The following is a 21,828-nucleotide window of genomic DNA, read 5'->3' on the forward strand; positions in this document are numbered from 1 at the left end:
GTGACCTCTTTGCAAGAACCAGAGGCCATGATATCTTGAGCTTCGGTGTGCCATGTGCTCCGCCCCATCCCGTAGGTACCCTTCCTCCAGCCTTCTGCTGCATAGTAAAAGCTCCACACCCCGCTATCTGCTGACCTCCATTATCGATAGCCGGCTCTCACCCGTCCTGATAGCAGATCCCCATCCAAGTCCCCTGGCCTCACCCACCCCTCCTCCAGCGCCTCAAGACCACAGCCTTTTCCGGTTCTTCGCGCTCGCATGTCTCATTTTCTTTTCTAGAGACCGATCCGTCTGTCGAGCTGCTTCATCCAGTTTCTCAGATCTGCTCCGACACACCGACTATGAAATAAGACCGTCCACCGGCTGTTCCGAGCGCTCTGCCCTCAAGGGTCGAAGTGGACCTCCGAGCTCCAATTCCCAGTACACTTCCTGCTACTCAACTGCCCCGCGCGCCACACAACCGCCGGGGAAGCACGGAGGATACGAGACGACGCATTGTGATTGCCGACTCGAGAAACGTTTTGAAAATTAGGCTTTGTTGCTGCAGTTAGACACCGCAGTCTTGGGTCTTTTTCTGTTGACCCAACTTTTTTCTTTTCCATGTATTCCCGCCCGACAACTCTATTGCGCCTCTCAACCATGGCCGATACCTTGGGGTCAACTCCAATGGAGGTTGTCGACGAGCAGGGCCCCGGCCTCTCAGAGCCAACGAACAAGGGCAGGAACCGGCACCGAGTGCTCTGTGGCATTCAGAGAATGTCTTCCTCACCATCACTTCCTCGAAATGGCCGTGCCAGATCACAGAGTAACCCTCAGCGAGGGCGAGCGAGCATCTCCTGCGTTAGCTTGGCAGGACCATCAACAGCCGGAAGCTCTTTTGGGGGCGACTCTTACTTCCCCGCAGGAGCAACAGCATCCGGATACGCCAGCGCCTCGAGTTCTGTTCCGCCGACGCCGTCCAGCGAGATCATCCAATTCGAAGGTATCGACGGCCGCCTTGCTGTTCGGAGGGTCGACAATGCCATTTCTACAGCGCAGTCTCCCGGTCCCCAGTCGATCGGCCTTCCCAGCGACCTGCGGACGACGAGCAAGATGCAAGTCGCGAATCCGGCGGTTCCCAAACGGGACTTTGACTTTTGGGAGAACATGCCCCACGAAATGCGTGTTCAAATATTTTCTTACCTCTCGCCAAAGGAGTTGGTGAGGACCTCTCGTGTAAGCAAGATGTTCTACAAGATCTGCTTCGACGGGCAGCTTTGGACTTGCTTCGACGCAACCGAATTTTACCAGACGATACCGGCCGAGTCTTTGGCAAGAATTATTGTCGCCGCGGGACCTTTCATTAAAGACCTCAACTTGAGAGGCTGCGTGCAGGTTGAGCACTACAAGCGTGCCGAGGTGGTTGTCAAGGCTTGTAAGAACCTTGTCAATGCCACTCTCGAGGGATGCCGGAATTTCCAACGAAACACCCTCCACAGCTTGTTGAGGACAAACGACAAGCTTGCAAATCTTAATTTGACGGGTTTGACTGCAGTCACCAACATGTCCTGCAAAATCATCGCCGAGTCATGCCCGCAGCTCGAGATGTTCAACGTATCATGGTGTGTGCACATGGATGCCCGGGGAATTAAGACCGTATTGGAAGGTTGCCCAAAGTTGAAGGACCTGAGGGCTGGGGAAGTTCGAGGCTTCGACAACTTGGAGGTGGCCGAAACACTCTACAATACCAACAGCCTGGAGCGGCTGGTGTTGAATGGCTGCGCAGAGCTCAATGACCGGGCACTCAAGATCATGATTCACGGAGAAGATCCCGAAATCGATATTCTTACGGATCGACCAGTCGTACCCCCGAGGAAATGGCGTCACCTGGACCTCAGTAGATGCGGTCGTCTCACAAACCAGGGAGTGAAGGCATTGGGATACAACATTCCGGATCTACAAGCCCTGCGACTATCCGGTTGCACCGCCTTGACCGACGCAGCACTCGAGTCCATCTTCGCATCGACCCCGCGCCTCACCCACCTCGAAATGGAAGATCTTTCAGATCTTACCAACAGCCTTCTTTCGGAGCATTTGGCCAAGGCGCCGTGTGCACCGTGGCTGGAGCATCTCTCGATCAGCTATTGCGAGAACCTCGGCGACAGCGGCGTACTGCCCATCGTAAAGAACTGCACCAACCTGAGGAGCATTGACCTGGACAACACCCGGATCAGTGATCTCGTTCTCGCTGAAGCGGCTTACATGGTCAACAATCGCTCCCAATGCACCGCGAAGAAGCCGAAGCCCAAGGTCGGCCTTCACATGGTGGTTTACGACTGTCAGAATGTCACCTGGACTGGCATTCGCGAGGTTCTCTTCCGCAACGCTCAGTCAAAGCCTTCTACGTCAGAACCCGGCAAACATGCTTACTCCGGCGAGGCAATCAGCCTCAAATGCTTCTACAAGTTCCAGATGACCGTTGATGAGCACATGAAGCGCGTGGTCCGGGGAGACCTCGCCGCGGCCAACCGCCTCGAGCGCCGCTGGGGCGAATATATGCAGGCTACCGAGGAGGCTGGCACCACTGGCGCCGGACATCGCCGTCGCAGACGCCGTGCCCGGGAAGCCCAGATGCTCCATGCCGACGAGGAAGACGGCGGCAACGGTGGTCGTCGCCGGGGCCGGACCGTCGGATCCTGCACAGTTATGTGAGGATGCCGCTACAGTCTATTCTGCGCCTAGAATGTGAAGGAGAATGAAGTTCCGGTGCTCCCCCCTATCTCACACATTTCCTCTGTTATCAGTATATACTCATCCCTTGGAGTCAAAGCGACACGTCACTTCATTATTAGATTGGGATGCATCGACCCATTCAAACCACCTCGCACCAGCGTGCGAGAGTGTCTCGAAGACGGCGTCTCACATTGGATAGGCGTCCTTCTTTTCCTATCTTTCCGTGCTGTTAGTCATGAACGCACACATTTTCTTTTTATGGTGTTTGGGATGGGTCGGGAAATTTTGGGCTTAGGACGGTTAAAGAGTGCAGGATCTCTTTTTTGGTTCCTATTTTTTTTTTGGAATAGATACAGACTGTGGAGCATGCATGCGCATGCCATTTGTATCTATGATTGGAATCTGGGGCTATTTCAATTTGAACATATAAAATGTCCACACAAACCATGCCCCTAATGCTGTTGATGTTTGAACCGTCTCATCGCTGCTGGTATGCTGCGGAAGAAGCAAGACAACGAGTCTATATTTAGTCCGAGCCGTGCTGGCGGATGTACCTCCGGATCTTCTCCTGGAAGACATCGTCCTCGTCGCGCCTGTTGTCACCCTCCATGACGTACATGTCTTCGTCTTCGTCCTCCTCTTGCTCGCGCAGGTCAAACTCCTCGTCGTCCGACGCATTGGCATTACGGAAGAGATAGGCGTGGCGATCGTACTCATCCTCCGAGTCGACCTCGTCCTCGGGGTAGTCTGCAGTGTAGTGGTTTTCCGCTGTTATACAAAGTCAGCACAAAGTCCCTCTCCTGATGTTCAAGTATATAATCCTTACCGTTCTCATCCTCGTCATCGTCGTAGTCCGAGTCGTCCTCCTCTTCATTCCCGTAAAACAGCTCCATATCTTCCTTGGTATCGAACCGCAGCACGCCAATCTCCTCGGGCGGGATGTTCGCCAATAAGGGCTTGGACGGCGCGAGCTCATACACTTCAATGACGTAGTCATCATCGTCGTCTTCGGCCTCGCTGGCGTCCGTCATGGACTCGTCACGGTCTTTCCCGCCGTCGAGCTCTTTTGCCAGCTCGGGGTGCCGTTCGGCGAAGCGCTTGACGGGGGCCTTGGGCTTGAACCGCGATGGCGAGGAGGCTGTAGCAGCAGGAGCAGCAGGAGCCGCAGGAGGGGCTGGATTTTGTAGCTCCATCGACTTGAGGTTCAGTCCGATCTCGTGGAGCACCCACTGGTCCATGTCGGCGGCGATCTTACTCATGTCCTGGGTGGGCGCGACGCTGGGCAGGGGTTTGCGCTGGGACTCGACATCGGGACGAGGGGCAGAAGGGCGTTTGGTCTGGGGTTTCTTGGGCGCCGGCTTGGCGTCGTCGCCCATTTCGACCTCCGGAGTAGAGATAGCGGCGGCGTGTTTGGCGTCGAGGGCCACGGAGAGCCTTTTTGATGCCTTCTTCTTGCCTCGCTCGACGAAGACTGCTGTTCCGTAGCGGCCGCGCTTGGTGACGCCGCCGGCTTTGAGGATCGTGCTACTTGTCGGGGAGCTCATTGCCGAACGGGACATGTGGAATCGTCTGGGCTCGGCCGCGGGGTTCGCTGGTCGCTGAGCAGCGGAGGAGGTGGCCGGGGCCGGGACCGGTGCCTCGGTGGCGGGGGGGTTATCGGTCGCAGCAGCATTATCGGGCGCAGGCTGAGCGACGGGCTTTGCGGGAGAGCGGCTCGAGTGCGGGAGCTCGTCGCCGGGCTTGGAGGTCTGGATCACAGGCTTGGTCGGGGAGTGGTGTAGAGAGCCTGCGCCGGATCTTGAACTCGACTTTGCTGGTGCTATGCGTCGTCGGTAGACCCAGCTGCTGCCACTTTGGTGTCGTTTCGCTGACTCAAGCTCTGTCGCTTGTCAGTCTGCGCGCTTCAACACATCAGACAAAGGAGGCAACGTACGGAGGTAGGTAACCGGCGCATCTTCGTCGCCCCGCTTCCGCTTGATGTGGATCAAGTGAGGAGGGGCAGACATGTTGACAAGAAGACGACGGGCAGCGGTAGAGATGCGGTTACGGGCTACTGTGTGGTAGATGTTTGAACGAAGAGATTAGAATGTTCGTGGCAGCTCGAAACTGGATGTCCCCGCTTCGGTGTCTGGCTATGCCACGTCAAACTTCATGCGACGATGTTGCTCTTCTTTTTTTTTTCTCGCGAGATGGATTTTTCTGGAAGCCTGCCGCACCAGCTGGACGGCAGCACGTCAAAGGATCCATCTCAGATAAGGCGAGCTTATCGGTGGGGTATGTCATTGGCCAGGAGATTGACCGCCTTTGGCAGAATTGTGCAGGCGTCCGGGGGTGATCCCAGCCTCTCCGGGCTGTTGGCTGCCATTGCCGGCTTGGGGAAAGAAGCCCCGCCTTGCGACGATCAAGCTAGGAGCTTCGCTTCAAGACTGCTTGAGCACTCGGTCAGACAGATTGTCAATGCCACTGGACGATAAGAACCAGAGCAGCGCATTAAATGGGACAGAAGAGCCGAACGGGCTGTGGGCAGCTCAAACTCTTTGGACGCGGGATGGCTGGCAACCAGGACAAGGGTCGTCCGGCCGAGACCTAGAGAGCTTGTGAAGATTGCTATGATGGTGAGCTCGATTGCGTCTGAAACCACCCGGTTCCTTCCATTGAGAGTTCTTTGCCTAGGGCCTTTTGAAAACTGCGATGTGCTGGCAAAGTCGAGGCGTTGCTTGATTTTCAGCCTTCGTGATGGCTGCAATGCGATTTGGCTGGCAGAGCTGCAGTGGCTGAGCACCGGTGGCTTGTAGCTAGGAAACGCAGCAGCGAATCCGGCTAAGCAGACGAACAGCTTGTTTTTGCTCTCTTTTCTTAGGCGGTTATTTAGATGGGATTTTCATGCCGACATTGCCCATTCCACACGATGCTCTGGCATGATGGAGGTGGCTGATAGCTTCCCCGGGGGGCGCTTCTGGAGGTCTCGGTGTCTGGGGCGTTTGTCCCGGTCTGGGCCTTTCCATTGGGACCCGCGAGTCGGTGGGGCAAAGCCTGGCTCGTGCATTGCGGGAAAGTCCCCAGTACCTTGGAAACATGGACAGCCACAGCCAATGGGCATGTTCCCGCAACTCCCCAGCTCGGGACATGTCCAGGGATGGTGACGCAAAAAGCATGCCGACGGAGGCAGTGAACGGGTAGGATTTGCCTGTTCCATTGCTGATAGCCCGCTACTGGCTGCTGTTTAGTAGCTCCATTATTGGAGGGGGGAGCTTCTGATCCTTTTTTGTGCAGATGTAGTTGCAGTTGCAGCTGTCCGGGTGGCCGGCGTCAACAGAATTGGAGCGGCGAAGGGAGGTCGTTGACAATCTCGTCCCATACCTCAGCGTCATTCTTTGCCTGTCCCAGGTTTCGCGGCAGTCATGGGCCATCAAGCTCGTATGAGGAGGCAGTTTGATGGCCGCCACAACAAGCAATAGGTCCAGTTTCTCTTTATGTACGCCTGGGTATTGTTTCTCAATCTGCAATTCACTGGACCATCCCATCTCGCCTCGTTACTACCCTTAGCTGAGCCAGACTGCTAGGTTGGAGCGAGTGCTGGTTTCTGCCAGCCACACCTTCCCAACCTCTCTTCCCGTATTCCCCCTCTTGCCTTACTCAAGTCTTCCCCTTCCCCAACACACGTTGGACAGAGCACCCATGGCATAATCATGCAATGGACCCCTCCTGTGCCACAGCTTCCCTGTTCTAAGCTGCTGCACCTCCCAACGTCAGACACCAATCTTCCGGCTTCTGATCTCCCTGCTATCTGAGCTCCCCTCGCCTTGGCTGATCAAGGTGGCATTTGCTCTTCCGGTCCGTACGTCGTATCTCTCCTGTCCCACGGGTAAGTTCATCATTCTGCCCTCGTCTTCTGCCCCTAGGTCAGCTCGTTCCCTCAAAGCTGTTTCACTCGCACAAACACGTAACCCCCGATCCCTCTTCGTTGCGTGAAACACTCAGACACGAAGACTCCACTTTGAATTCCTCACAAAGAATTGGCCTTGTTTTCGCTTCCTTGCCTTTTTGCTTTTTCCCACGAAGGCAATCCAACGCCTTCTCGCTCCTCACGGCTAGCATCGTAAGGTATCACCCAGAGACAGCCGCATTCGTCAGCGTTTCTACCCACGCCCAACCCAATCCACAACCCGCCACCTTCACCGTGGGCTCCAGGGGGACGGTCTCTATCTCTGCATCTCTTGACGAGTTTTTCCCTCTCCCGAAGCAAGAAAAGTGCCCTTATCTGAACTGACTCTGGAGTGTTGTAGAAGGCAGCAGCCCCCAAACCCAAAATACCCGCCTGCCCGGAAACTGCTCGAATGATCGAGTTGGCGGAGTGATATCGGCCTTCTTCCACACTTCGAACCTTCGCATACCTTGCCGCGGAAACCAGCATCAAAAAATGGTTTCCGTCACCATCTCCTACCGCCAGCCGGGCACCCAGCCGCCCATATTTGTTGCGGGCTCCTTCTCCGATCCGCAATGGCAGCCTCTTGAGATGCAGTTCACCACCGACGAGGGAGGAGAGCATACATTCTTCAAATCCGTCGAGGTACCGCCAAGTTCGCAGATCCAGTACAAGTTTCGTGTTGGCCTTGGTGACTGGTGGGTTCTCAACCAAAGCGCTACTACAGGTAAGGTCTCTCTAGCTCCGATCCCATCCGCATCTCGCCTAACATGACGTGACCCTGCAGTGACCGACGACTCTGGCAACCAGAACAACGTCCTGACGGCCCCGGCTTCTCAAGAGTTCACAGAGATGAACGGTGTAAAAACCAACGGCGAGCAACAGAACCACCAGACGGACTCAAATTCTACCAAGATGGATGCCTCAACTATTGCCGCTACCCACTCGACTGCTCAGCTTGAGCCGAAGCCTAAGATGATCGACCACCTGAAGGACGAGGAACGGCAGCGACTTTTGTCGACCCCGATTGGAAAGGTTGCAGAGACCGCTGCAGAGGTCGCCGACACTGCCGAGAAGCTTGATGCCGAAGACAACACGGCCCGCCTTACACCACTTGCCCGTATCAAGGATGAGGAGAGAAAGCGTCTTTCTTCGACTCCGATTGAGCAGGTGGCTACTACCGCGGCGGAGGTTGCTGATACGGCAGAGATGCTGGACGCTGATCAGGTATGCACTTCTGGCAAGATGGCAGGCGACGTAAGACCTCAGGGCTAACACAGCGTAGGACTTTGACGACAAGGATCTGGCGGACGACGGTCCTCCGCCTCTGTTCGCCCACGAAGCTCTCGGCCCGTACGAGCCACCGAGTGATAGTGAGGATGCTACGAAGGAGTATGAGCACCACGGCACTGTTGAGTATGACGTCGACAAGTACGACTTGAACGACCCGGCTCTAGAGAGACTGCCGTCAAAACGCGAGGAGATTCTGAACACCGTTCGAAACGTGGAAACGGGCCGCAACGAAGACCAGACGTACTTCCACGGCACTCCCATGTCACCCATTGTCGGATCAAGAAAAGCAGGCCTCGACCCATACGAGGAGGCCGTGATCTCGCCAGGCCCCTCTAGTCCAGGTGTAGGCAAGAAGCTCGAGCTGCCTCGGAAGAAGCAGGGCTCAATGGTGTCGGAAAGATCTCTCGCTTCCTTAGGCTCGATCGTCGAGGAGGAGGGCAAGGACTCACCTGGGTTGGATGAGGCGAACCGCGAGACCGAAGGTCCCGTCCGCGTCCCTAGCCCCGCAGTCCGCCCAACACCTAACGTCTTCAATTCTCCCGCTAGTGACGAGGACGAGGGAGTCGTTATGAAGGGCTCCAAGTCGAAGCCAAAGAAGAGCGGCGAGCCTGGCAGATCAGAGTCTCCCGACTACAACGGTAACACCAACGGCAAGCATTCGAGAGACCTCTCCCCGAAGACGCAGCCCGCACAGCCGGACAGTCCGAGCATCCATGTGCAGCCCCCCGACGACGCAGCCGAGTCCAGCAACGCCGCTGCCTCCAACTCAGATGGAAAAGCCTCGACGACTGCCCGAGACGAAAGCCACAAGGGGCAGCTTAAGAAGCGCGGAGGAGCCTCATCGACCGACCGCCCGGGAACCCCCTCGTCCATACACAGCGTCGCCGATAGCAAGGGCAACTGGCTTTCGGCCTTTTTCCGCGTACTCTTTGTTGACTGGATCGGCGGTCTGTTTAGCCGGTTGTTCGGCAGCAAGAGAAAGGCGTAAGGTTTTCTCACCTCCTTCCCGGTTCTTGAAAGATGAAGAGAAGAAGACTGCCTGCCGATGATCAGGCTTTTGCTTGTTTTTCCTTTTGTTTTTATGTTTTAATACTCCTCACGAAATCTGACAGGTTGACTTTTGTCCGCAGGATGCTGGCCACGAGCACGGCTGCCATCGTTGCCGGGGTTGCATGGTGGAAGTTCGCCTTGGACGGCGACCTGAGCTGGCTTGAGACGCGGCTCGCCGCCCTTTAGAGTCAGGGAGTGGAGATCGACGTCTCGCTTACACGAACATGTTTGTACAGTTAATCGAGATGGCATTGGTATTTGAGGGTGGGATTAGAGTGGGATGGACTATGCCCCTCATGAATCTGGGGTGGGATATGGACAGCTTGCACACAGAAAACACGCATTTGGACCGCAATCGAGAACCCAGACTTTGAAATCAATGCTTCGCATGTATGCTCGCTGTATAAAGGGGTCATGCCAATCTGTGTGACTGCGAAGAGGAGCGGTGCCGGCTCATATCACTCTCCAAACGGCACCAGCCCTCGGGGTATCTCTCTTGCCGCCGTCATCCCCTTGCCTGTTCATCTTCTTGATCCACTCCGTCTCCCTCTGCACAGCAGCGGCCTCAATCTCCTCCATGACGGCCAGCTCGCCGACCATATCCTTGATCAAGCTCTCGCAGCCGTCCAGCATCCTCTTCAGACTGGACGTCTGCGCCACGTCCTCCGCTTCTTCTTCTTCTTCGCCGTCGTACGCCAGCTCCTTCAGCTGCAGATCCCAGCCCTCGAGACGGCGGACGAGGAGGGCGCACTCCTCCTTCCAGCGGGCGTCGAGGCCGCCGCCGAAGCGGACCTCGAGGTTTGCGTCGAGCAGGGCGGCGGGGTCCGAGTCGGGGCCGTCTGCCCTCGCCCGCGCGGCTTCGAGGTCGGAGAGGGACGAGGCCCAGCGCTCGAAGGCGCGGACGAGGCGGTTGTGTTTGCCGCCGGGGGAGTCGAGGGACCAGAGGGACGTGAGGAGGGCGTCGAGGCGTTGGATCTTTTCCTCGAGGAGGCCTTTTCTGGGGGTGGCCCAGCGGTGGAGGGCGGCTACGTTGAGGCGTTCTGCGGCGTCGGCTTCGAGGGACACGAGGTCCTTTGAGGAGGAAGCGAGGGCGGCGTGGAGGGAGGCGAGGTAGGACCGGGCGGAGGCGTGCCATTGGGAGGTTGTCGTGGGGAGGTCGCGGTGGAGGACGTGTAGTTGGAGGAGCTCGGTTTGGAGGCGGGATGTTTCGGCGGAGAGGGCGACATTTGTGGGGAGTTTGGAGGGGGAGGGGGGCGCGAGGTAGGTTGCTGTGAGGGGCTTCGGGGCGAGGTTCTTTGCGGGGGAGTAGTGCTGCTGGAGGGTTGTGAAGGCGGGTTTGAGGAGGGGTTTGTTCCGTGGGGGGGATCGTGGGGAGCGCGGGGAGGCGGGTTGGGAGGTTTGTTGTTGCTGTTGACGGACGGGAGGTTTCGGGTGCCGGGGGGAGGTTGGAGTGGTTTGTTGGCGAGTCGGTGGTTTGGAGGGGGGTTTGGTCGAGGCGGTCGAGCCGGCGCGGGTTCGGGTCGAGATGCTCGCGACGGAGGGCTTGTGGGTGAGGTTCGTGGTCGAGGCCGTGGCGGTTGAGGTCGTTGAGGTCGAGGAGCCGGAGCCTGGGCGCGGTGGTCTGGCGGGGTCTTGTGCTGCTGCGGAGCCGGGGCGTCTGGCGGCTGCTGTGGAGGAGGCGAGAGAGGTTGTGGAGGTTGACGGGGCGCCGTAGAGGGACGTCGGACGGGGTTTCGGCGCCGTGGACCTGGACGTCGTGGAGGATTGGTTCGGAGGAGGGAGAGTCGTGCTTCCGTTGAGAGTTGCCACGCTCCGCGCGCGGGTGTGGCCTAAGCCTGGGCCCGTGGAGGACGTCGGCGTGGTCCGCTTCTGGGCGAGGCCGCTCGATGTTGTTGGTCGCGTGCTGCCGCTGCCGCTTGTTCCCGGGAGGTTACTCGTTGAAGACGCGGCGGGGTTGCGGAGCCTGTTCAGGCCTGCGGTCGGCTCGCGGGTTGACGAGGTCCGGGTGGGAGCGTTCGCCGTCCGCGATGACGGTGCGGTGGTGGAGGAGGACGAAGCATCTTTGCGGGCGGCGGTCTGGCGTGTGGAGGAACCGCGGGAGAGCAGCGAGGACAGTGCCGAGGGCTTCTTCTTAGGTGCGGCGGCGGCTGCGGTGTCGTTCAGGCTGCCGGAGGAGACGTTGCGGGTGGTCGGGCGCGTCGGGCGCGGGGCGGGGAGGCGGCTTGGAGAGACATTTCGCTGCGGAGCGGTGGAGGAGGAGGAGAGGTCTGTTGGTTTGCGGAGGGAACGGCTGCGGGCCAGCGAGGAGGACATTTTTGTGGCGGTCACATTCGACTGTGACCAGTGGAGGCGTCGGGCTCGGATTCGTGCGCCGGGTGAGGGCGAGAATTGGATTCTGGCATGCGATTTTTCGCGATGAGGTTGAAGGGGAAAACGGGCCGTGGTGTTGATGTTGATCTCAGGGGGCGTGGTGGTGTTGGTGGTACTTGCGGTGTGGGGGTTGCTACGGGGGTGCGGACGACCCACCTCCAGAAGCCGACGTCTGTGGGTGGAGACCCGGGGGACGGCAGATGGCAGGGTACCTGGGCGCGCGGACGTGTGTTGGTGGGAGAGGTAGTATCGCAGTAACGTGGCTCCGAGACAGTTGGAGTCTATCGAAAATCAAGCCGCCGGCTTGCATGCGCCCCTGATTAGCTTCCCGACGCTCGGGCTGGGTGGGCTTGCTTCCCTCCCTTTGCATGTTGGGACGTCGAGTCGGGGGGGACGAGGGGAACGGGCTGGCCCGACCGACGCCTTCTTCCGTTCGTCATTCGGGTTCGGAGGGATGGATGCTGGCGCCTATTCGTATGGCACCTTACGATGAGCGCAATTTCCGGCGCATCCGTGGGAAAACCATCCGCAACGCAGGTTTTGTCGGGGGTTAGCGTTCGCGACGCGCAGAGGAGGTACGGCAGGTCTCAGAGCTATTTTCGTCGTGCGACGGACAGGTGGCCCAAGGCAAGGCATGCTCATGCTGCCCGCTGGACTCTCGTTGAAGTTGCACACATCTCACGCGCGAAAAAGGGAGCTGCAGATACGGTTGTTTCAGAACTTTGATTTCGTTTAAAATTTTGAGCCTCTAAACCATGGAGAGAGGGCCAACATCGCATGTGCCCGATCCTTTTCGTCTCGTTATCAAGCTTTCCGTCGTATGCCCAGAGCCTGCTTCAAGCAAGTAATAAACCTTGTGTGGTTGAATCTTCCTCCTTTGAACAAAAAAGGCGGGAAGAGAAGAAGAGAAAATGAAAGAAGAGTTGTGGGAGGTGTGGCTTCCCCGCGCTATACACAACACACAACACCCAAATCATGGGGAGAAAGGGTATCAACCATGCGATCTCTGTCTAGTTTCCACAAACGAAGTTTTTTGGTTTCCTGGGGGTCCATGTAATGCAAACCGTCTTCAACCAAATGCCGTCCAAATTCCCTAGTCCAAAGGGGGGGGGAGAAGAAGTGAATTAATGATGCTGGTGATTTCTTAGGCTGCGACCATCTGAGGGTGGTACGGCTGCTGATGGTGATACTGCTGTCCATCGGCAGGCTGTTGTTGCACAGTCAAGTGCTCTTCCGATGTGGCTGCCTCGTTGCTGTTGTTGGCTCCGTCAACGTCGCCGCTGCTCTGCGGGTTGCTCTCGAGGTGGGCGAGGAGCTGGCGGAGATCTCTGCCGTTGCGGTTGAAGACGGTCAGACACGACGCGCACATGCGCACATAGCACCACTGGCACTTGAAGCGGTCCTCGGTGTCGGCCTTGCCGCAGGTCTGGCAGCTGAGGGCGTAGTTGCGGTTGCGGGTGCGGTCGACGGTGCGGTGGCGGGCGTAGCAGTCGAACATGCTATCCTTGATGGGGCGGGCGCTGTACACGATGGACGGGCTGGGCGGCTCCGGGGTGGTGATGGGGAAGAAGGACGCGCGCGGGTCGGCGGGCATGTCTTGCTGCTCCTTTATCTCGCGGTACTCGACGGGTTCCTGGCCCGGTCGCTGGTCCCGGCGCATGTCGCCACCCTGCGCAGCATACTCCCGAGCTGCAGGAAGCCATTGACCCCTCTGCTGCTGTTGGGGTGGCTGCTGCTGCTGCTGATTGGACGAGTTGCGAGCAGGGAACTGGCCCTGTTGCGCCTCCGGGCTGATGGGACTGACGGCGAAGTCTCTGGTGATGGTCGGGGGAGCCTCGCTGTTGGTTGTGGGCGGGTCGACACGCATCTGCGGGAGGCTTTTTGCATTATGGACGTTGTTGCGGTCCGTTGTGACTGCCTTGCGCGGGACGGGCTGCTGCGGCTGCTGATTCTGCTCGGCAGCGGCGGGCTCCGGGGACGAGGCCGGGGAGATGGGCGAGACGACGGTGTCGACGACGGGCGCCTTGACGTCTTCCTTCTCGTAGTCGGGCGTCGGCAGGCGCTGGGAGGGCGAGAGCGCGGTATCGCTGTGTGAGGCTCCGACGTTCGCGCCGTTAGTCTGATTCTGCCCGCGGACGTGCGAGACCTTCTCGCGCAGTCGCGACGCCTCCTGGCCCATTTCTTCTGTCGGTTCTTGCGTGGAGGGCAGGTTCTGGAGATGAATGGGCCGGATATTCCTGCCGGGGAGCCCGGAAGTAGAGCGAGGGGGGAATTGTTGCTGTTGCTGTGGTTGCTGCTGCGCAGGGGGAGGAGGAGCCGCGGTTGACGATGGTTGCGCGGTGTTTGGTGTAGAAGCAGCAGTCGACCCATGACTTACTGCCAGTTTTAGATCGGGTACCTCTATATTGCGGTCAGATTTTACAGATCTCCTCCTCCAGAGAGGCCTTTGCTGCTGGGACGAGGTGGATGTGAAGCTGGTTGGGCTGTCACCACCGCCAGCCGCTGCCTTTGCCGGAGGAGGAGGGCCCTGCTCGCGGGCATAGGCAGGAGACGGCGGCAGGCCTTTGTTGTGTGTGAGGTTTGGTGCGCCGAGGCGGGAGTAGGAAGCCTCATTGTCGACGGATGACACTGAGGTGGGCGTCAAGACCTTTGCCTCTTTTGTTGTCCCCTCATGGTCAGAGGGAAACATCGGGGCCGAGTCTCGCTGGGTTGATGGTGACTTGGCCATGAGGGACTCTCCTGAACTCCTCGAGTACGCCGACAGCAGACTTCCGATAGATCCAGTGGGCGAGTGTTCCTCTGGCTGGGGCTTGGGAGGGGCGACAGGCTTCGTTGCGGCGACTGGGCGGCGGGCTATGTGCATCTTGGGGAGCTCTTTCGTCTGAAGGGGAGGTAGAGGCGGAAGAGACTGGTTGAGGGGTTGCGGCGGCGGCAAAGGTTTGTCGGACATGGCGGGCGACTTTGGCGGAGGGGATCGTACTGGGACACGAGGTATCGAGGGAAGTCTCTTTATGACCCTGTCACCGACAGAAGGAGAAGAAGGTTGAACGGGGTCCGGCGGCGGAGGTGGAGGGTTGGGTAAAGCTTTTGAGAAACGAGACCTCCCCTTCCTGGAGGAGGAACGGAGGAAGTCCATATGCATGTTGTGAGGGGCTCTTTGGCTATAATTGGGATGATTCCGTTCCCCCTTCCCCTATGCTACCTTGCCTCGCCTCTCTCTAGGCCTCTCTGGCTGTGACTGCGGCGTCGGATTTTGCTCTGCGTCTCCCAGATTCTTACCCAATCGGCTGGGAAGGAGAACCAAGCAGGAGGGGGGAATCAAGGAACCAAATTGACCCAGGCAGGCCGGTGGGACTCGACAACGTGGGACGAAGGAGGAAGGACGGAAGGCTATTGGAGCGATGGCGGTTCGGAGTTGAGCACGACGTTCAGTGCCGTAACATGGTGATGCTGGAAGGTTACCAGCATCAAGGGTTTTGAGGAGGAGGTGTGAGGTGTAGTAGTAAGGAGTACGGAGTAGATGACGAGGATTGCGCGACGAGGACAGCAGCAAGTGCCTGCAGGATATGTGGAGGAGGGGAGATGCTAGAGGAAAAGAAACTCGAACGGCGTTCGCAGTAACAGGAGGTCGATGATTGGAACTTGGGACTGGGAGTGGGAGAGAGGGGGGCGAGGATGAGAACAATGACACCAGAGGACGCCGGGGGAGGGGGGTGGAGGGGCGTGTAATTCGGGCCTCAAGTAACAAGTTTAATGCTGGCAGCCACGGACAACCCTGCTTCAAGGATGGGTGGAGGAGGGTCTGGGTCAGAACATTTGACTGTCTTTTTTTTTTCTCTTCGGTGGTCTCCTTTCCTCGGTTTTCGGACGGTGGATTGACAAGGATATGATCTGAATGCGCGTAAAAGCTGGGTGTAAATGGATGCTAATGGAAGAGACTAAAGTACCTTTTTACACTATTTCGGACCATTTGCACGTCTGCAACGTGTTGGATGCTATGGCCATGTTGGCACTGGAGCTGTTCTTAGCGTGCAGTGCGTGCCTGTCCAGCTCAGTAAGGATGCGGCGGGATTCCCGTCGCCATTGGCTCCGTCAGATTGGAACCGGCCCCTCCCAGGTGCAGGCTCAGGTGCAGAGCAAGGCCAGCCTCTTTCTGTCTGCAACCTTGAGACTTTCCCATCGGCAGCCCTGCAATTGAGAAAAGAGCTGCACGCCGGAAACTCAGGAACAGGTGCTCCTGGCCCCGGTGCCGAGGCGGGGCTGGGAGGCTGTTCGGGGCTGGTGCAGCACTTTCAATGCACACTCTCACATCGCGCTGTCCATTCGGGGTGCCGATACTGACATCAGCCACCCACTGACAGCACCACCGCCCGCCACGCCACATCGTCGTCCATGAACATCAGACAGCACAGCCAGCCGGGCATCGCATCCCACGGACATCCAGCAACACGTTTCCAGCACCTCCAACACCTCATCAAGCCCCGAAAGCTATTCACTCATGCAAGCCATTCCTGAACGCACCATCCCCTCTCGAAGCAGCCAATACGGCGCGCCCTCTTCTGCGCTCCATGATTCACTTTTCATCTCCAATCTTAATCCTGCGTGCTTCGGCCTCTGTCAACTTCAAGACACTAATAAAAACAGAGAGACACGCTGACTGACAGACATGGATGCAGCAGCAGACGGACAGACAGCAGACAGACTGCCACTGGCAGCCTCTCACTCACCCTCTATCTCTCTACGCACCCCTCCCGTCCGTCAATACTTGGCAGAGACCGGCGGGTGCCAAGTTCCCAGGCTGCTGCCAGCAAGCATTCCCATCTCGATTCTCGATAGGCTGAAACCGCCTGCCGCTAAATAGGAGAAGAGAAAAAAGGGTCTTCCTTGCCGGGCCTACGTTTAATCACCACGGATCGCATGTCGCAATTGTCAAGAATGCGACTTGTCACGAGTAAACCGTTCGAAATGACCATCTTCAGTCTCTCAAGTCCACAATGCGGTCTAGATGACGCCATGCCGCGGCCAGCCAGCTACCACCGCCAGCATCACCAACTGCATCGTCGAGCAAACAATCCGATGCCTAATTACTCGTCCGAGCCTTGAAGTCGGCTGGCCGGCGTTGGATGACAATGGTCGTTTGCAGCCCGCACGCCAATTTTGGGGGCGCCAGCCATCAGCGTCTCTAGCCCGACGCGCCGCGTATGATACTGACAACAACGTCGTATTCGATTCGGTTGCTGTCTGCATTTGCACCAGAGCAAGCTCTATCGGATGATTACCCTGATGCACTACCACAGAATGCGGCCTGGTGGGCACGAGTATGCAGCCCGAACCACCAAACTACCGTTTGCTGCGTGCGCCTATCGGCCACTGGCCGATTGCAGCCAGCATGCGCAAAATGGCCTGGCCCAGCAGCTTTTCCATGCTGGAATGCGGTAACCAAAGAATGGACCGTTGCAGACTTGGACCTCGCCGCGAACCATTGCAGCTGAACACAGAGGCCGCCTTCCGGCCTGCGGGACGTGGCAGAAGCCAAAGCCGCCTGATGTCTTGGCTGAGCCGTGCTAGGGTTGGAATCGCTTCATTCGTCGACCCTTTGAGCTCTTGCTCTCCTCTTCTGCACTTGCATCTGTCTATCCATCAGCCTAGGGTTCGCCGTCTTCTAGACTCAGATATTGACAGCTGGTCTGCGCTCGCTCGCCGTCGCCGCGCGCCGTTCCAGCAATTTGAGTCAGCCACGGCGGCGAATAGCGATCTGCGCCAGGGAAGCCAACCAGATTGCTAGACACCGGGAGCCCTACGAATGTCTGGGTCGATGATGAGGGTCGCATCTCACTTCTCGAGCCCCCCGCCAGGCAAATCCCCGTCCGGCATCAGAAAAACGGGGGGCGGTGCCTTGCCTTGCGGCTCGCTAAGCCCAGCAGCAGACGCCTGCCGAAGCCTGCCCTTCACCCCCTGAGCGAGGAATACGTTTGGAAAGTGAGGTGAAATCCAAGTCTGATGAGCATCGGATCGCCCCTGAGAAGCGCACCGGCACCTGGACGGCCTCACAGATCAGTCAGCGCCGCAAACCGGGCAAATCAGACGTGTGCCTGGCGAAGCTGAGCACGGCAGGGGGCTCGCTGTTTGCATGAACGGGTTTGAGCCATTTGACTTCTCGGTCGTCCAAGTCTCACAAGCATGCCCCGGGCGCGTTCTGGTGGATACATCAGACCGAAGGCGCCGTGCTTTCCCTGCGACCTGTGCATTCACCCACCCCTGAATTCGATGACGACGGAAGGTCGGTTCCCGCCGCCCAGGTACACAAAGTTGGGACGACACGAGAGATGGTAGACGCACCGTCGTTGCACCGATGCCACTATTCAATGCTGAGAGTTCAGAATAAGGGCGGAATATTCTTCATCGCCAGACTGCAGACTTCGCGAGAGTTGCACCGCAGACGAGAAGCAATACCGCGGCATCGTGCCGTTACGGGGTTTGTCCTACTAGGTCAAGCGGCCGTTTGATGAAAGGGACGAACGCTTCCAACCTTGGCACGCAAAGAAAAGAAAAAAAGACGCAGCCCATTCATCAAACCAACAAAGGCCTTGTTGACAAAGTCTGTCGCGAGGATTCGAATCCCAACGCGCTCGAGGGGTGGCATCGCAGCATGCAGCCCGCGCCTCCGGGCACCCGCGTCGCGGAAAATTAATTAACATTGAAATGACTTTTGGACCCCTCGCAAGTGTCGATGGAGCAGCTACGCGACGGTTTGTTTCACACCGGCAGGATTTTTAAGATGAGTTACGATCCGCCCATTCCATCCGTCTCTTTTACCCGCCCCGATGTCAGTCGCCTGCCTTACCCGCTGACCGATCAATTGATTGACGAGGTGATTGATCATTGAATGCTAGGGGCTGCGGAGAGATTCGGTCGAAGCCCGCGCCTGGCCGAGATCTTTGGAGTTTGGGGGCGTCCTAGTGGACACCAAGGTGATTTTTGATCTCCGGCGCCGTTGGACCGTCGCATTCTCCCACTTTTGCTCTGCCGCGGCCCCTCAGTTCATGGTTTTCGTGGTTAGCTTCGTTTGCCGGTTGCCGCGGACAGAGTTTTTGCTATCCGTTTAGTTGTACAGAGTTCTGCAGAAAGTTCTGCAGGCCGCATCAGCGCCATAACTGAGGCTATCGCGGCATCTGATACTCGTACAAGCTTCATCCGATTTTCCCAGTCTCAGCGTGGACGGACCGGGAGAGAGATGAGATGAGGCACCATATCTCGTTGAGCCGCGGTGCCAGCAAGCACGTGTGTTATCGCATGCATGGCGTCATACCCGATAGGGGGCGGGCCCCGGCTTATCGCGGGCAAGTCTCCGATGAGCGGCCCCGACGAGGGGAGAGCGATACCGTATGCAGCAGCCGGATTAGCAATCTTTGGTAAGGAGACGACGGGGGGAGCGGAGAGATAGTGGTGCAGAATTGAAAAGAGCGGAGATTGGCGATTGTTGCTTTTGTCGAAAACCAGAGGAGGCGGAAGAAGAAGAAGAAAAGTAGTCTTCAATTTTTTTTTCCAGCATCAATTGACTTCGGCCCCATCTTACAATGACCGGCTTACCGAACGGCGCCTCCGCCCCGTCGGAGACGTCCCCTCTACTGCGCAGCACCGATCCGGGGCCCGTCAACGGTAACGGCAACGGCGCCATTCAAAATGGCGGCGCCGGCCGCGACGACAAGCGGGACGGCAACCCCGAGATGGCCAAAAAGATGCACCTCCTGCTCCCGGCCATCGGCATCGGCGTAGGTCTCACTTCTGCCCCGCAGTCTCCCGCGCGACTCGCATGCTCACCCGGGATATACCCAGATCTACCTCTGCGCCGTGGACCAGCTTCTCACCGTAGCCACATACGCCAAGATAGGCAGTGAACTACACGCCTTGAACAACACGAGCTGGCTGGCGACAGCGTACGTACTTCCCTCACTCTCTCTAAGGTGTTTATTGTTGACCGCATCCCAGCTACTTCATCACCCTGACCTCCTTCCAGCCCCTCTACGGCAAGCTCTCAGACATTTTCGGCCGCAAGGAGTGCCTCCTCTTCGCGTACACCGTCTTCGCCCTCGGCTCGCTGGGCTGCGGCCTCGCGCGTACCTTCACGCAGCTGTGCCTCGCGCGCGCCGTCGCCGGCATCGGCGGCGGCGGCATGAACAGCGTCGTCAGCATCCTCATGTCCGACATCGTGCCCCTGCGCGACCGCGGCGTCTGGCAGGGCTACATCAACATCATCTTCGCCGCCGGCACCTCCACCGGCGCCCCGCTCGGCGGCCTGCTCGCCGACTCCGTCGGCTGGCGCTGGTCCTTCATCGGCCAGGTCCCCCTGTGCGTCGCGGCCTTCGCGGCCGTGTATTTCGTCCTCGACCTGCCGCAGACCAGTCACGACCACTGGCGCGAGAAGGTGCGCCGCATCGATTTCCTCGGCGCGGGATGTCTGGTTGCTGCCGTCGTGGCGCTGCTGGTCGGGCTCGATGCGGGCTCGAACCGCGGGTGGGCGAACGGCGTGACGCTCGCGGGGCTGGCGGCCGCCCCCGTGCTGTTCGGCGTGTTCGTCTTCGTCGAGATGCGCGTCGCGAGCCACCCGTTCGCGCCGGGGCACATCATCTTCGACCGCAGCCTGTTCGCGGGGTACCTCACCAACTTCTTCGGCGTGGCGGGGCACATTGCGAGCATCTTCTTCCTGCCGCTCTTCTTCCAGGCCGTGCAGGGCGCGTCGGCGACGCAGGCGGGCGCGTTCTTGGTGCCTGCGATGATCTTCTCGGTGGTTGCGTCGGTGGGCAGCGGCGTGATTATGAAGCGGACGGGGCGGTACTACAAGCTAACCGTGGCGGCGTTCGGGCTGATGTGCGCGGCGCTGGTGCCGGTCGTGGCGGCGCTGTGGGTACGGTCGACGGCGGGGGTTGTGGGCGGGATGGCGGTGCTGGCGCTCGGCGGCGGGGCGGGGATCACGACGACGCTGGTGGCGCTGCTGTCGAACGGGTCGGTGGAGGACACGGCGGTCGTGGTGGCGTGTTCGTATCTGTTCCGGAGTTTGGGCAGCAGCATCGGCATCAGCGTGTGCTCGGCGGTGCTGCAGCAGGTGTTAAGGACGCAACTAAGGGTCAGGCTGAGCGACGGGGAGGAGGCGCGGAGGATCGAAGAGAGGGTGAGGGAGAGTCTGGACTATATCCGCGAGCTGGAGCCGGGGGTTCAGGGGGAGGTGAGGGGTAGTTATCAGGTGGCTACGTTGGGGGCCATGGTGCCCATGACGGCGTTTTTGGTGCTTGCTTTCGCGTCGACATTCTTCATCCGGGAGCGGGCTTTGAGTAAGTGAGGGCTGTGTCGGTGGTGGTGGTGGTTGTTGTCGCGACGGGAAGCGGGTGGATATTCATGATGAAAGTTCCCTTCGACCACACAGGGCAGCTGCCAGCTGTTGGGCTCTGTATAAGGCGGGCGTAACATCTCCTGGCGCACTTATAAAACATCGACATGACGTCCAAATTCTCGCTTCTCCCGCAAGAAACATTTGATGAAAACAGCAACTGCGAAGCTGAACAGCCCTGTGTAGCAGACTCGAGCCAGAAGAGACCCCTTTTTGCCGTATTTAGAAAACCCGAGACGGCAAGATATAAGCGGTATTACCCGTCGGAATAAATGCTGGACGGAGACAGTGACGACCAACGGATGTAGATCGAGATGCTGCGTCAAGACCTCAGGGCCTTCTTGGCTGGGCAGTGAACCAATCCTATCTGGTGTTATTTTCAAGTCCATGACGGCAGAGTCTTGCCCAATTGCGCTTGGGCGTGCCTGAAGGAGCTCGCCAGGGGCGTTTATATTTGTACCACTTTCAAACAGCAATAAGTCGGCGTCATTATTTCTACATACCAAGGTACGTAAGCTGTTAGCCCACTCGTGAGATCATCATCTATGGACGACCTTGAGAAGGGTTTTGCGCGCGCAGAAGTATGAGACCGTGTTGGCATTGACCTGAGAAGTGCATATAAAATTACGGCAGCCAGCTTTTGGAAGCCCACGACCAAATCGTGGAGTCATCGACAGTTTTGAAATTTGCGGGATTGGACATCTCCACTGGCACTTCCAAATTGGCAGGAGACCCGGGGCATCTTTTCCGGTATTGGCTCCGCCTGCTTGGAGGGGTCTCCATGAATACGTGCCCTATCAACCCCAGGACAAAGCCAGTGACGAATGAAAGACGCTCTTCCACGTGTAAGAAGTCGCTGTTGCGAGCTCATGGCCTCAGGACATGTATACATTGGAAGATAGCTAAGCCTCACCTCTTGCGTGGCAACTGGATTTTTCTTGTTCAGCCACTCCTGAAATCTCCATCTCTATGGTGTTATATAACTGCACGGTGACGTTGTTTCTCTCAATAACGGTGTCAATGCGGCGGTTCTGCCCCCTGGAAGCCATGAATCTGCCCTGCCCATAAATGCCTCTCCTCAGATTCAATACCG

General features: G+C 58.1%; 6 protein-coding genes across 6 annotated transcripts; 3 read left to right on the forward strand and 3 right to left on the reverse strand.

Annotated features, from left to right (window-relative positions):
• Positions 1 to 639: 639 nt before the first annotated feature.
• On the forward strand, positions 640 to 2,691 carry COL26b_009393 (uncharacterized protein; the record flags this gene model as incomplete). The annotated part of the gene is made up of 1 exon (XM_053182124.1): positions 640 to 2,691. The coding sequence occupies one exon, from the start codon at positions 640 to 642 to the stop codon at positions 2,689 to 2,691; it is 2,052 nt and encodes a 683-aa protein (XP_053033915.1).
• Positions 2,692 to 3,238: 547 nt separating this feature from the next.
• On the reverse strand, positions 3,239 to 4,718 carry COL26b_009394 (uncharacterized protein; the record flags this gene model as incomplete). The annotated part of the gene is made up of 3 exons (XM_053182125.1): positions 3,239 to 3,480; positions 3,539 to 4,591; positions 4,646 to 4,718. 3 exons carry the CDS (start codon positions 4,716 to 4,718, stop codon positions 3,239 to 3,241), a joined length of 1,368 nt encoding a protein of 455 aa, XP_053033916.1.
• A 2,414-nt stretch (positions 4,719 to 7,132) lies between these two features.
• On the forward strand, positions 7,133 to 8,918 carry COL26b_009395 (uncharacterized protein; the record flags this gene model as incomplete). Its single annotated transcript, XM_053182126.1, has 3 exons — positions 7,133 to 7,364; positions 7,425 to 7,864; positions 7,923 to 8,918. 3 exons carry the CDS (start codon positions 7,133 to 7,135, stop codon positions 8,916 to 8,918), a joined length of 1,668 nt encoding a protein of 555 aa, XP_053033917.1.
• A 515-nt stretch (positions 8,919 to 9,433) lies between these two features.
• COL26b_009396 (uncharacterized protein) lies at positions 9,434 to 11,293 on the reverse strand (the record flags this gene model as incomplete). Its single annotated transcript, XM_053182127.1, has 1 exon — positions 9,434 to 11,293. The coding sequence occupies one exon, from the start codon at positions 11,291 to 11,293 to the stop codon at positions 9,434 to 9,436; it is 1,860 nt and encodes a 619-aa protein (XP_053033918.1).
• A 1,201-nt stretch (positions 11,294 to 12,494) lies between these two features.
• COL26b_009397 (uncharacterized protein) lies at positions 12,495 to 14,300 on the reverse strand (the record flags this gene model as incomplete). Its single annotated transcript, XM_053182128.1, has 2 exons — positions 12,495 to 13,562; positions 13,728 to 14,300. The coding sequence occupies 2 exons, from the start codon at positions 14,298 to 14,300 to the stop codon at positions 12,495 to 12,497; spliced, it is 1,641 nt and encodes a 546-aa protein (XP_053033919.1).
• A 4,627-nt stretch (positions 14,301 to 18,927) lies between these two features.
• COL26b_009398 (uncharacterized protein) lies at positions 18,928 to 20,687 on the forward strand (the record flags this gene model as incomplete). The annotated part of the gene is made up of 3 exons (XM_053182129.1): positions 18,928 to 19,122; positions 19,187 to 19,287; positions 19,340 to 20,687. 3 exons carry the CDS (start codon positions 18,928 to 18,930, stop codon positions 20,685 to 20,687), a joined length of 1,644 nt encoding a protein of 547 aa, XP_053033920.1.
• Positions 20,688 to 21,828: the final 1,141 nt, after the last annotated feature.

This window comes from Colletotrichum chrysophilum (assembly GCF_026319265.1).
Source record: "Colletotrichum chrysophilum strain AFK26 chromosome Unknown scaffold_90, whole genome shotgun sequence".
Taxonomy (NCBI): Eukaryota; Fungi; Ascomycota; class Sordariomycetes; order Glomerellales; family Glomerellaceae; genus Colletotrichum; species Colletotrichum chrysophilum.